Raw genomic sequence first — 14420 nt, forward strand, 5'->3', positions numbered from 1 at the left:
TACTAAGTGGACAATGTGGTTCCCTACACAACAGGGACAGCACGTTAATGTCTTTTTCCCAGTCAGTTTTTATTCAAGAATTCCATGGAAGTGGATGTGTCGCATATGCAGCAAGTTGGGTGATAACGAAAAAATAGATTCATTTTTTCACTTCAAGAAATAATGTTAGAAGTAAGCAAGACCAGCATCACTTAAATATGCTCGATATTCAGCAATACAGAGCAGGAACGTTCGGTAAATCAGCATCAAGAAGTTTGAGCTTGATCGGCCCAAGAGAACTGGAGTTATTGCATGGAAACAGATTTTCTATTCATAGTAACAGTGACCATGACCTTTGGACCTGAAAAGCAATTACAAGTAAGCACTTTTGGTAAGGAAGATCTGCATGAAGTTTGAGTTTGATCACTCCAAGGGAACTTGAATTATATCATCGAAACAAATTTTCTATTTTTAGTAACAGTGACCTTGACCTTTGACCTTCTGACCTGAAACACAATCCCAAGTGAGCACTTTTGGTAAGGAATATACCTGCATGAATGATCGGCCCAAGGGAACTTGGGTTATCACACGGAAACCTCTGTGGGGACGACATAATGATATCTTTATTTTTGCACATTTAAAAGGAAAAGGGGCCATTGAAGAGGTCAACATGTAAAACACAAAAGAATTACAAAAATCTTTTCTGTCTATGTTAGAATACTTTTATCATAATTTTTATAATATACATGTACTTACTCCGAAGAATACTGGCTGCAGCCTCTAACTCGAGTCCAGTTCGCTGTATGAACTGATGAAGCAGACGCTGCTGGTCCATGATGCAGGGTGATGAGTTCACTGGAGATCCAAGGTCGCAAGGTATGGTTGTATGAGATCTTTAGTTGTAAGGGTGGTATTGCTGGTTGTGTTGAACAAAGATGTAACACTTTCTTGTGAAATTGTGATGGTCTGATCATTTTACACACAGCTATCCACAAGGACCCAAACACTTCCCTGTAAACACACATTTTACAAAACATGAGTTAATCAAATATGAGAAGAAATACATGTATCAAAGTACCTGTTAAATACATTTAAACAATGAAATGTTCACAAAAAGTTGTGTATCTTCCTTCAGAACTATTTTTGTGCTCCTATAATTAACAAGAGGCCCAGAGGGCCTGTATCGCTCACCTGGATTTCATGAGATATGAAACAAGAATGATGATTAAGTATATTTGTCACTGGTATTGCTATGTCAATATATCATAGGCATTTTATATGGGTACGTGAGGATTTTATGTCAAAAAATGCATTAATCCATGAAATAAAATTAACTTTTGGCACAAACCCATAGGGATGCTACCACACAAATGTGAGTGATATCCATTGCTTAGTTTCAGAAAAGAATTTGTTTAAACCAATTGACCTCTTTTGACCCTGCCCTCTGCACCCCGGGGGGAGTGGGGGGTCAGTTCCTTCCTTTATAAAATTTTGAATCCCTACCCAAAAGGATGCTACCAGGCAAATATGAGCGATATCCCTTGCTTAGTTTCAGAGAAGAAGTTGTTTATATCAATTCAGCCAAATTGACCCCTCTTGGCCCCGCCCCTCAGGCCCCCGGGGGGTCAGCCTCACCATTTGTACAATTTTGAATGCCCACCCAATAGTGATGCTACCAGGCAAATATCAGCAATATCCATTGCTTGGTTTCAGAGAAGAAGTCGCTAATATCAATATAGCCCAATTGACAACATTTGGCCCCGCCCTTAAGCACTCTGGGGGGTCAGCTCCATCATTTGTACAATTTTTAATCCCCACCCCATAGTGATGCTACCAGGCAAATATGAGCGATATCCATCGCTTAGTTTCAGAGCAGAAGTCGTTTATATCAATTCTGTAAAACTGACCCCTTTTGGCCCCGCCCCTCAGACCCCAGGGGGTCAGCCCCGTTATTTGTACAATTTCAAATTCCTACCCCAAGGTGATGCTACCAGTAAAAGATGAGAGATATCCATTGTTTGGTTCCAGAGAAGAAGTAAATTACATGAATATAGCCCGATTGACAACATTTGGCCCCGCCCCTCAGGCCCCTGGAGGGTCAGTCCCATCATTTGTACAATTTTGAATCCCAACCCCATAGTGATGCTACCAGGCAAATATGAGTGACAGGCATTGCTCGGTTTCAGAGAAGAAGTCGTTTATATCAATATAGCCAAATTGACCACATTCAGCCCCACCCCTCAGGCCCCTGGGGGGTCAGCCCCATCATTTGTACAATTTTGAATCCCCACCCTATAGTGATGCTTCCAGGCAAATATGAGTGATAACCATAGCTTGGTTTCAGAGAAGAAGTCGTTTATATCAATAGCGCAAAAATGACCCCTTTTGGCCCCGCCCCAGAGGCCCCCAGGGGGTCAGCCCCATCATTTGTACAATTTTGAGTCCCCTACCCATAGGGATGCTTCTGACCAAATTTGGTCAAATTCAGATGTGTGGTTACGAAGAAGAAGTCAATTGTTGACGGACGGACGGACGACGGACGGACGGACGGACGGACGGACGACGGACGACGGACGACAGACGCAACGGTATGGCATAAGCTCACCTTGGTCCTTCGGACCAGGTGAGCTAATAAGTGTAACATCTTTTGTGCATTCATCTAATGGTTTAAAGTCTGTAGAGCTGTAATAAACTGATATGTATACATGTATGTGTTATCAGCAAGCTAAAATTTTAATTCCCTTTAAGCAGGAAACACCTTAACAATGAGCTTAATCGTCTAATTACATTCAGTGTCTAAAAGGAAATTCTGTACATATTATGACAACATAAACTCATCCCCTTTCATCACAATTCATATTGTATAATATTAAGGATGTACTACCTCTGTGGTTTCAATCACGTTCAAGTCTCGTTTTGATCTGGTGTACGTGTAAGGGTTTTTTGCAACAGCTAACAAAATATGGTCATTATTGTTAGCAAATGCGAATCTGAAAAATGTGTCAAAATCAAGACATCTGCTGTTTATGGAACTTTTTTCACAAGAATTTTAATAAATCATCAATTTGGCGGCCATTTTGAAAATGTGTATTTCTTGTCCTTCATTAAAAGTCCAAATTTCACTTTTTTAAACTCTAGATTGACCACTCTAATCATCAGTGTGTGGTCATTTTTATACTCATAGCTAGTTCATTTTTGTTGCATAAAAATAGAAAATTATATATTTTTCATTTTTTTTTTTTTTTTTACATTTCTAGTTTAACATAATATAAGTACTTTGGATTTCTGACCCCAGAAATGGTAAAAAATAACACAAATTATAATGGGACAAAAAAGGAAGCATTCACACCTCCCATTTTTATGACCGTTTTAGAAAGATTAACTTGTTTTCTTTTGATCTTCTAATATAAATATTTCAAAAAGTTAAATAGCAGAACATTTTACATAAAGAGTTAAATCTACACCAAAAGGTGAAAAAATTAGTATTTAGCAATTAATAATCAATGGAGATAGGGTAAAAGGTGAAAAAATTAGTATTTGGCCATTTATAATTAATGGATAGGGTTAACTTTATTTGTTTTTCTAAGTTAAATAAACTTGTTTAAAAATTTAACTTCCATGATTCAAAAGAAAATACTATTTTTTTGTCAGTTCTGCAAGCATCCATACATATGTGACAATATATATTTATGGAAGATTTTGCATGGATTCATCTTGTGAAAGGTAAAAACAGGAAAATTCACTTAAAATCACGTATTATGGCATGTTGGGTACTGATAATAGCACAAAAACGAGCAAATGGCATGATCATGCCCATATAATTGTTAACTCCCATTTCCCAAAAATATATGTGGAAAAAAAGTTGTTCTTTGGGAAATTGGAAAAATAAAAGGGAGCGAGCGAGCAAATTTATTTTTTTTGCCAAAAATTTCAATTAGAGATTTTAAGAGGCGAAGGGTCCTGATGTTGTGCAAGCGATAGTTTTTTTTTTGTTTTTTTTTTACTTTACTTGTTTATCAATCCAGATTTCATGCACAAATAACTAAAAAAATAATAATTTGCATTTTAAAAAGTCCAACAACTATTTATGGACATTCTGTTTCTGGATAAAATTATGCTTGTGTCATTTATAAAAAAAAAAAAAAAAAAATACCATATAAAAAAGCAGAATATTGGTGAATAAGAGGAATGTTTTAGAAGAATTCACAACAAATGTGAAGCATTAGATAGTTGACTCAAACAACCCATTTTCCATCCACCCCACAATGATTACTTATATGAAATAGCCATAGCAAAATATCATCGAGCTACATTTTTCTATCATGTAATGCAGTGAAATGTACAAAATGAGTAATCTCATACCTAAACAGAACAGAGGAAGTAATTGAACTATAAAAATTACTCTTGACCACATTACAATAAATTGCAATACTAGATCTCAAAGTGAAATTGTATATATCCTTGAAGATACATGTAGACGGAAAACAATACTGATTATTATATTACGGTACAACAAATTTACATTTCAATTCTGCACACACAGACAGCGCAATGGTTTTGTAAGATATTTCTATCGATTCAAGTTTTCAAATTGTTCCTGAAACAATTAAGCCAAGGGGATCAACATACAAAACTTGAAGATGATTGCCTATTGCGTGAAATGAATTTGATGATGATGATGATGATGATGATGATGATGATGATGATGATGATGATGATGAATGTACACATCCATATTCAGTATTCTCTGTGTGAAAGAGATTGTGTGAATGGATCTTTATGTAATGTAAAAAAAAATCTTTTTTTTTTAAAGAAATACAACTGTAACAAGAAAAAATAAAACTTCCACTCAAACCAGGTACTAGTGGGCATTTCTTCGCATTTCCACAGAATTGCAATATGCATGGATAACTTTTACCCGACACACATTTTCTGTTGTTAAACATGCATGCAAGGTTTATTTTTTGTGCAAATATATGCTAACATTATTTCTTCTGTGTTTATATTTACCAACTACCACAATTGTATGCAACTTTCTGCATTGTTCACCTTCAATAGCGTGGCAGAGTATCAGGTATGAGAGGCTTAGGGCAAAGGTTATCAATGTCTCAGAGGCTCAGACATTACATGCATATACTCTAGTATCTGCCAACTATACATCACCATCAGCAACTCTTACAAAGTCTATTCATTTCTGAGTGGTACAATAATATACATCACCAGGCAAACAACGCCTTTCTGATATGATCGGATAGTACGATAACAGTGCCAAGTTTAACTTGAGGTTCGCACTGAGCCAAACATGGCCTTAACTTCCCACTGACAAACACAATTAAGTTTTGATAAACAACAACACCGCCTGTAGCCAGTCACAGGCGATGACTCATGCCAGTCATGCAAAGAGGAGAAATGTTGACAAACTGAAAAATGTCGACGTCATTTTACACGTTTTATGGGAAATATTTTACCAATGAAATACTTACTTTTAAATCTGTTACATCAAAAATGTCCCATTTAGTTGCAGTATCCTTCAAACGAAGATATTGTCCTCTCCTCATCATTTTTAGAGACAAAACGGAAGTAGAACAATGCACATGCGTGGAAATGACAGGTGCGTTCGATAAACCTGTTTAATATGTCTTGTTGAATTTTGAGACAAAATAGGTCTATAAATGTAGCATAATTATGTGTTATTTATTTATGAAACCACAACATTAATATACGCCGAATACCAACAGTTTCCTTAACTCCGATCTATTTCAATTTGAAAAAGAACTGTTGAAGATGTTAACTTCCGCTGTAAAATGACCTTTCAACTTTCCCCATGTTGACCAAAGTTATGAATGCAAGGCTGTTTTCTTCGAATTTTTTTTAGTGTCGTAAGTGAATCGAAGCTATGGTAACATTCGTTTTTATGTTTACTTTATATCATAACATGGATAAATGAATAGGGATGAGTGGTTTGGAGAAGTTAGCATCGAATGGAGATTCGAACCAGGGAACCGGCAATGGTTGCCAATCGGATCCCAAAGAGACAACAACGAACATCGACGACACAGAATGTGAACAGCTTCAGCAGTTAATATTTGGTACGGTTCACTAGGTACACTGTCTGTCAGTAATGATTAGTGTATGATATGTTGTTATCTGCACTGCAGATTGCCTAATTCTCATAATTTTAATATATAGGCATGCCAACTTGAATTACCTTTGTATAAATTGCATAAAACCTTAATGATTTCCCCCAGAAAGTCGAGACTGCGAGACAAGTTTGTATTTTATTATGCAGCTCGCCCTATATAAATATCTGATTGCAAACCAAACACTAATTCTTTTGCTTATTAGAAGCAGAAACATGTATTAGCAGAGACATATATAGAGAGATAAGTAACATCGCTATTTCCCCGTACAAGTGGTGGCTCCCTTTATTCGTGACCACTCAAGCATATCCCTTATCAAGAGCGCCCTGTCCCCTATCAAACACATGCGAGCACAGGTAAATCAGGCTTTGCGCATGTGTGTATCGATGTACTGGAACTTATTCGACATGTTCTGGTTAATCCGCCATTACGTCAGACCAAAACATCGTCATTTTAAATACACACAAAAAGCACATCGTTTTATTTTGGCCACTACAAAAGTTACCACATTAACCAAAAACTATCAAACTTATGGGATATAGTCTTATTGATCATGCACATTGTTGTCATTTATCCGTATTTTCGAAAATCCATTGGGTCCTATTCGACATGTCCAAGTTTGTAATTAAGCAGCCATTACGTCAGACCAAAACATCGTCAATTTTAAACGCACACAAAAAGCACATCGTTTTATTTAGGCCACTACAAAAGTTACCACATTAACCAAAAACTATCAAACTTATGGGATATAGTCTTATTGATCATGCACATTGTTGTCATTTATACGTATTTTCGAAAATCCATTAGGTCCTATTCGACATGTCCAAGTTTGTAATTAAGCAGCCATTACGTCAGACCAAAACATTGTCAATTTTAAACGCACACAAAAAGCACATCGTTTTATCTAGGCCACTACAAAAGTTACCACATTAACCAAAAACTATCATGCTTATGGAATATGGTCTTGTTTATCATGCACATTGTTGTCATTTATCTGTATTCTCGAAAACCCCATAGGGACTTTTCGAAAATTGGAGATTCCCGCCGATCTTTCCTGCGGTGTGCTTGACTTTCATACTCAAAATACAAACACTTGGACAGCAAATTGTGATATATTTCATATTGATGACACTTCTGCACTTTGATATTAATAAAATTAAAGCACATAATTGGATCTTGGTGATGATTTCAAATAGAAATTATCGATAATTATGTGTGTGGTTTTCACGATTTCTCTAATATGGCGTCAAGTGAAGACTGAACCGAGCGACCGCAAAGGATTGTGGGAAGGTCAGGGGCCACTATGTTAACACAAGGGCAAATAGAGAGTTACCAATCTCTCTGTATATATGTCTCTGGTATTAGTGATGTTATATATATTTCTGTTAGAAGCAACTTTTTTAACAGTTTTTTGGGGGTTTTTTGTCGAAATCCGGGACTGCTTCAACTTTCGTAATTCCAACCTAATAAAAAGAGAGCGAGTAAGTTCCAATGTAGTTTGTACAGATGTGTTAGCCTAGGTTTCCTCTGGCCTAGCCCAATCAAGTTTCCTCTGGCCCTGACACCATGGCTTGTGTCGATCGAAGCCAGAGGAAACTTGGGCTACCTCTGGCCTAACCAATTATAACCACCAATCAGTCAGATGCCTGTTGCAGACATCTGTCCAGCAAAATGTTAAATGTTGGTGCGCAGACATGAGTGAACTCGAGCTTGATTGTACATGGTTAATTACAGTCTTTTATAGTCACACAGTTGAAAGGTTGTTCTGTTGAGACAGATCTAGAGATTATGTGGTTATAAGAATCTGAAAAAAATAATATTGTAAATAAGTTTGAAGTACGTGGCTTCTAAATACCTGTAGATTCCTCTTCTCTCTAGTTTACACATTTCTATTGATGACCTCACAATTAGAAAGGTATACATTTCAAATACAAATAGTTAATTTTTTTAACATGTTAATTACTACATGATTCATTTACCATAATTTACATGGATGTCAATGCCACAAATGATCAAAACTTAATAGAACTAGTAAAGAGCTAATTATGATAGTTTGTGGTAAGATCTCTCAGCATTATCTTGATTTATTTTACAACCCTGACAAAATAAAAAGGCAGATGGAAAATTGGTCTTTAATATATCAATGCAAAATGAGCCTGAAATATCTCAAAAAGTCAAATAATTCTTAATTAAATCCTTTTCTTTATAATTGTACACAAAGTAGATTTACATGTAGACATTTTCTTCCTCTTTGAGACTAACATTTAATGTTAAGAGTCAAACATGCACACTATTCATTAAAAATATATGCTCACCCTTTGGAGACTACATGTATTTAAAATTACAGCATATACATATACATATACCTTTGCATACAATGTATGATGCTAAAAAATGGTGAGCCAAAGATGAAGATTGATTCAATAGTCTGATATAATGGAGAGCATTTATATTGATAAGTTTCTGCTATAGGGTAGCCATCATCAGAATTTATGCTTAATACTAATATAGAATATATATGTACTTATGAAAAATTCTTATCAAAACTAATAAATCACAAATGATTTAAGATCATTGTTAAGATCAGATTTGATTACACTAATGGACCAATAAATATATTTGACACATTCAATGATTAAAGAGGCTTACCCGCAGACGGACCGGTAAACGGCACATCTCCGATCACTAAATAAACTTCAGTACACGTTTCTATGTGACAAAATTAGAGGCTTTCCGACTTTATTTCTTGAAAACAATTACAGAATATGTATTTAAAAGACGTTTTAAAACTCAACCTGAGAGGGAAATGTATGGAATATAACGGCAAATCTTCTTTGTAAATCGCCGCTGCCTTTGAAGTTATCACTGTGCGGCACTGTGCACCTGCTTGTTTCTTTGATGTGTCAATCAAATTAGACTTATTGCGGGTTGCGATTAAATAAGTAATATTTAAAAATGAGGTTTTAATATCACTTTTCAGCGTTTTATAAGGAAAATAAAATGAAAAACTCAACAATTCCAACAATCTGTCATGTGTAGAAAATCTTTTTCTATTAGCCAATTTTTCTGATCTCTCTGCGGGCAAGCCTCTTTAAATTTTATTGACTACATTTGTATATTGTATTGTCAAGGTTATAAGGGTGTTTGATATCTTATATATTGCAGACCTTATCCGTGGGATAGAGGATCCAGAGAAGCCATCCAATCTAGAAGACTTGGATGTGGTTAACGAACAAGATGTTTTTGTGAAGAAATGTGGAAAAGAAGAGTTCTTTGTCAGGATAGAATTCATCCCTACAGTTCCCCACTGTTCCCTGGCACCCCTAATAGGTAATACCCTAGAGTTCACTATTGGTCCCTGGTTCCCCTAATAGGTAATACCCTAGAGTTCACTATTGGTCCCTGGTCACCCCTAATAGGTAATACCCTAGAGTTCACTATTGGTCCCTGGTACCCCTAATAGGTAATACCCTAGAGTTCACTATTGGTCCCTGGCACCCCTAATAGGTAATACCATAGAGTTCACTATTGGTCCCTGGCACCCCTAATAGGTAATACCCTAGCTAGAGTTCACTATTGGTCCCTGTCACCCCTAATAGGTAATACCCTAGAGTTCACTATTGGTCCCTGGCACCCCTAATAGGTAATACCCTAGCTAGAGTTCACTATTGGTCCCTGGCACCCCTAATAGGTAATACCCTAGAGTTCACTATTGGTCCCTCGTACCCCTAATAGGTAATACCCCAGAGTTCACTATTGGTCCCTGGCACCCCTAATAGGTAATACCCTAGAGTTCACTATTGGTCCCTCGTACCCCTAATAGGTAATACCCCAGAGTTCATTATTGGTCCCTGGCACCCCTAATAGGTAATACCCTACAGTTCCCCACTGTTCCCTAGCACCCCTAATAGGTAATACCCTAGAGTTCACTATTGGTCCCTGGCACCCCTAATAGGTAATACCCTAGCTAGAGTTCACTATTGGTCCCTGGCACCCCTAATAGGTAATACCCCAGAGTTCACTATTGGTCCCTGGCACCCCTAATAGGTAATACCCTAGCTAGAGTTCACTATTGGTCCCTGTTACCCCTAATAGGTAATACCCTAGAGTTCACTATTACTATTAGTCCCTAGCACCCATAATAGGTAATACCCTAGAGTTCACTATTGGTCCCTGGCACCCCTAATAGGTAATACCCTAGAGTTCACTATTGGTCCATGGCACCCTTAATAGGTAATACCCTAGAGTTCACTATTGGTCCCTGGCACCCCTAATAGGTAATACCCTAGAGTTCACTATTGCTCCCTGGTATCCCTAATAGGTAATACCCTAGAGTTCACTATTGGTCCCTGGTTCCCCTAATAGGTAATACCCTAGCTAGAGTTCACTATTGGTCCCTGGCACCCCTAATAGGTAATACCCTAGAGTTCACTATTAGTCCCTGTGTCCCTTATAGGTAATACCCTAGGGTTCACTATTGGTCATTGGAACCCCTAAATAGGTATTTATGTATTTACTGGAATTTCTGTGAAAGTTTAAGTGAGACTAAATGGTGTATTGTTTCAAGATAATGTTAGGTTTTATAAGTGTTGTACTTATCTATCAATTGACAAAATATGTATCTTTTTGTAGGTTTGTGTATCAGGTCAAAGCTACAGCGATCACTTACAGAGAAATACAAGGTAAGAGTTAGCTCCCTTACCACTAGACCATGCTCCATTTTACATTTTGCTACACTGAATATTATACATATACTGTACATCTATTTATAAGAATGTATTTATGCCTTTGAGATATGGTATCTAAAACCACCTTTATGTAGTAATGAGCTTCTTGTTCATTATACAGTACCATACTTTCTGCAAATATCACCATATCTAGTTCTACATTTTTGTATACAAACTTGAACCGTTGATCTCTCTGTTGACAGAGATTTGAAAAATACCTCTAAAGTGTATCTACATTTTTACTGAGTTTGTACATTGATTTCTAGTTGGACATTTTCATAAAGAAAGGCACACATTCCACAGCAGATGAGAGTAAGTACAAGTCCTAAAGACACTATTGTATAAATAAGAGTTTTTATCATATCAATGCTTTGCTAAACAAGATTGGCATATCGATATCTTCATCCTCATAGGACTAGTTTGAAAACTGTGATATCAATTAATATTGAGTGTGTTCCTGATGTCAGAAAAGCTGCAGGTGCCAGCTGTTTTTTAAGGTACATGATCAACATGTGACACCTCATTGTTGATGGGGAAGAACTGTGACTGTTGTACAATTTATATGTTTCAATGGTTCAAATTTGTGTGTGTTTTTGTTGTTGTTTTTTTTGTTATTTTGGTTGTTTTTTTTTATTTGAAGCATTTGATTTTATCAATTATATTCTTTTCTTGAAAAAATATAAAAACTAAACCCCTTGAAAATAACAACCTTTATGATAAGTTTCGGTTGTAGAAATGTACAAATTAACTTCAAGACATGTTGACCTATATTGGGTTGTCACTGATGAACATGCAGCTGTTAAGGTGTAGGGTAGCATTTACAAAAAAACATGAATTACAGTGGGTTTTTTTTTCTCACTGAACAGATAATGCTTATAAAACAGATATAATCTCTATGACATGATGTTTTTTCTATTTATAATTTCATCTTGTTTTAGTAAACAAACAGATAAATGACAAAGAGAGAATAGCAGCTGCCATGGAGAATCCGAACCTTCGTAAACTGGTGGAGAAGTGTCTGGAGGAGGAGTACTGATGGAGGACTGACAGCTCCCTGTAGACACATAGACACCGTAGGATAAGGAGCCTTCCCTGTGTAATTACGGCCATACTGTGATAATTGTTAGACTATGACAAAACTTGTATCTCCACTTGTACCTGGTGTAATGTATATTGAACAGGTCAATTTCCACTATTAACTGGAAGCTGATTTTGCCCTTTTTTAAATGATTATCTTTGCAGTATGGACAGGAGTTTTGGAAATGTTGAGGGACTGTTGAATGGAAGAGATATGGATTAACAGACATCACAGGTCTATAAATGTCTTTGTCCCTGAACTGAAATACTTAATTTATTATTTAAAGTTGGATGTGTATAAAGTTGTATGCAAGAAATCAGGGGTACTGGTATAATTAATCAAGCTACTTAAATGTGTTTTTAATTAAAAGTTAAAAGCAAATAATATATAATTAATTATGGTGTTTTATGAGGCAGTTGTTCTCTCTGTACCAAATAGTTTCTCTTGCATTTGCTGAAATAGTTCCAGAGACCTTTATATATGAGACACAGGCAACTTGTTCTTAGCCATCATATTAAACAGTAGCCATAACAGTATCTGTATTTAGCACTGTGATTGTATATATAATATAGAATATGTGTGGAGATTTTCTGAATGAAAAGAAAACAAATCTCTGGCTTTGCCATATTGGATGAACTCTTGACTGACTCTTGTATCAAGGTCTCTGATCAAGACACAATTTTAAATATAAAAACATCTAAGATGTATGAATATATACCTTGTAAGCTGAGCTTAAATATGCAATATGTGTGAAAAGGTTTTAAATCTGAACATTTATGGATCAGAGTATGTTTGAAAAGTTTTCCTCATCAGTCTCCCATTTGTAATGTGTATTTCTATCAAAATTCTAGTTTTAATCATCGTTTAAGGTACATGTATGTAGAATATATATGAAAATCATGACAGTGAATGTGTGTTCATCTTTTAAATCATAATTTAAAATACACATGTAATTGTATTGAACTGGAAATTTTAGTTCCCTGGACTCCATAAAGGGCTTTAACTTACACTACCAAATCCTCTTAAAATGTAGGATCCCAGCAAGTGATTAAATTTGTTATGTTTATAAATGTTTTACTAGATTTAACTTGAAGGAGAACACAATGCTTGACCTTTCTATGTATATAACAGTGACTGAGAAATGAAATGGAAACCTTTTCTTTTAGTAGCTTATGTAAAGGTCAGAAGTCAGATTAAGGTCAGAAGTCAAATTAAGGTCCGAAGTCAAATTAAGGTCATAATTCTATGACATCCATTTTAGGTTGATTATAGCATCTTCTCATGATCGACCAAAAGTGTGAAGATTACATGTGAACACATAATGGTCAGCTGATGTCTAGGTGAATCATTTGCCAAGATATGTTTCAGAAATCTGTTTATGATGGGCATTTGTGGAGAGGGACAGAAAAAGTCAGGTTTGACCAATCGAAATGTATTTTTGCTATATTGACACAAAAATTGGGTTGATACAACCACTGGTTAAAAAGTTACAAAATTTTTTAAATTTTATTGGTCTAAAGTTCCCAGATAATAGTGAGACCATTGTTTTGGTTAAGAAAACATTCATAAAACCTCATCAAGCTCTTATTACATGGAGCATACAATTTGAGAATGAAATTTGTAACTATAAGCTATCCCTTTACATATATAAGTATTATCAAAGTCACATGTTTCTCTGATTTTATAAGCTCATTCTTGACTTTCGTTTACACTTATTAGATTTTAGCTGTTGGTTATGGCTCAGGTCATGACCTAACTGAACTGAAAAATGGCATGTGATAGAAAGTCAACCATCAGAAAATTGTTTTATTAACATGTTAAAATATACATGTACAATGCATTTCGTCTTGTTAAGAGTTTAATGTAACACTATGCCAATAGCCTAATATACACTTAGTAATACCGTTCTGTATTGGCCTAGTACCTTGTCAAAAATTTTGTATTAGAAAACTACTTACACAGGTAGTATAAAATACTGGTAATATTCTGAAATTGTAAAACACTGGAACTGTTTAAAAGTCTACCGACGTGTTGAATCTAAATGCAATATAAGGTAGTTTTCGTTGTCTTTAATTTAGATGGATGTTGACATAATATTTTAAGATGAAGGTCTGGTACCTTAAGTAACTTCTGGATGATCTCCCTTGGAATATAATAAAAAACTTGTGTATAGTTTTGCATTGTGTCTGTCTTTCCTTTTGCCCTTCCACACTTTATCTTGTCCAGGCTCACTCAGACCTACATTTTGACCTTTGACCTGCATCAAAGAAAAAGTTTATCTGGGCTGCATCTTTCTCACAACTCACTACTGGAACTTCATACCTGGGACATGGGTTCAGCTAAGTGAGCTGGTGTGGCATGCATCAAAAGTAGGTTATGTTGACCTATATTTTTACCTTTGACCTACATCATAGAAAAAAAATTAGGCCTGATCTCCTGCACTACTTGTCACTGGATCTTCTTACTTGGGTTCACCAATATTAAACTTCCTGTTAT

At 35.8% G+C, this 14420-nt stretch overlaps 2 protein-coding genes across 2 annotated transcripts in view; one reads left to right on the plus strand and one right to left on the minus strand.

Moving 5' to 3' along the window:
- Window positions 1–5560, minus strand: part of LOC117333865 (OTU domain-containing protein 7A-like) — a 39228-nt gene extending 33668 nt beyond the window's left edge. The window contains exons 1-2 of the mRNA XM_033893284.1: window positions 5463–5560; window positions 736–990 (exon numbers count right to left, since the gene is read on the minus strand). Coding sequence (XP_033749175.1) covers window positions 736–814 — 79 coding nt within the window. The 5' untranslated portion in view covers window positions 815–990; window positions 5463–5560. The remainder of the gene's footprint in view (window positions 1–735; window positions 991–5462) is intronic.
- Window positions 5561–5774: 214 nt separating this feature from the next.
- LOC117333866 (cytosolic iron-sulfur assembly component 2A-like) lies at window positions 5775–14102 on the plus strand. Its single transcript, XM_033893285.1, has 5 exons — window positions 5775–6068; window positions 9285–9449; window positions 10752–10801; window positions 11113–11158; window positions 11785–14102. The coding sequence occupies exons 1-5, from the start codon at window positions 5933–5935 to the stop codon at window positions 11880–11882; spliced, it is 495 nt and encodes a 164-aa protein (XP_033749176.1). The 5' UTR covers window positions 5775–5932; the 3' UTR covers window positions 11883–14102.
- Window positions 14103–14420: the final 318 nt, after the last annotated feature.

The sequence above is a fragment of the Pecten maximus genome, chromosome 9, assembly GCF_902652985.1.
Source record: "Pecten maximus chromosome 9, xPecMax1.1, whole genome shotgun sequence".
Classification (NCBI taxonomy): domain Eukaryota; kingdom Metazoa; phylum Mollusca; class Bivalvia; order Pectinida; family Pectinidae; genus Pecten; species Pecten maximus.

Bases quoted from the DNA above. Each gene is read 5' to 3' on its own strand.
- LOC117333866 (XM_033893285.1), top strand. From the start codon at position 5,933: ATGAGTGGTTTGGAGAAGTTAGCATCGAATGGAGATTCGAACCAGGGA. The intron at 10,802-11,112 runs GTAAGAGTTAGC...ATTGATTTCTAG, and splicing joins CACTTACAGAGAAATACAAG to TTGGACATTTTCATAAAGAA. The intron at 11,159-11,784 runs GTAAGTACAAGT...ATCTTGTTTTAG, and splicing joins ACATTCCACAGCAGATGAGA to TAAACAAACAGATAAATGAC.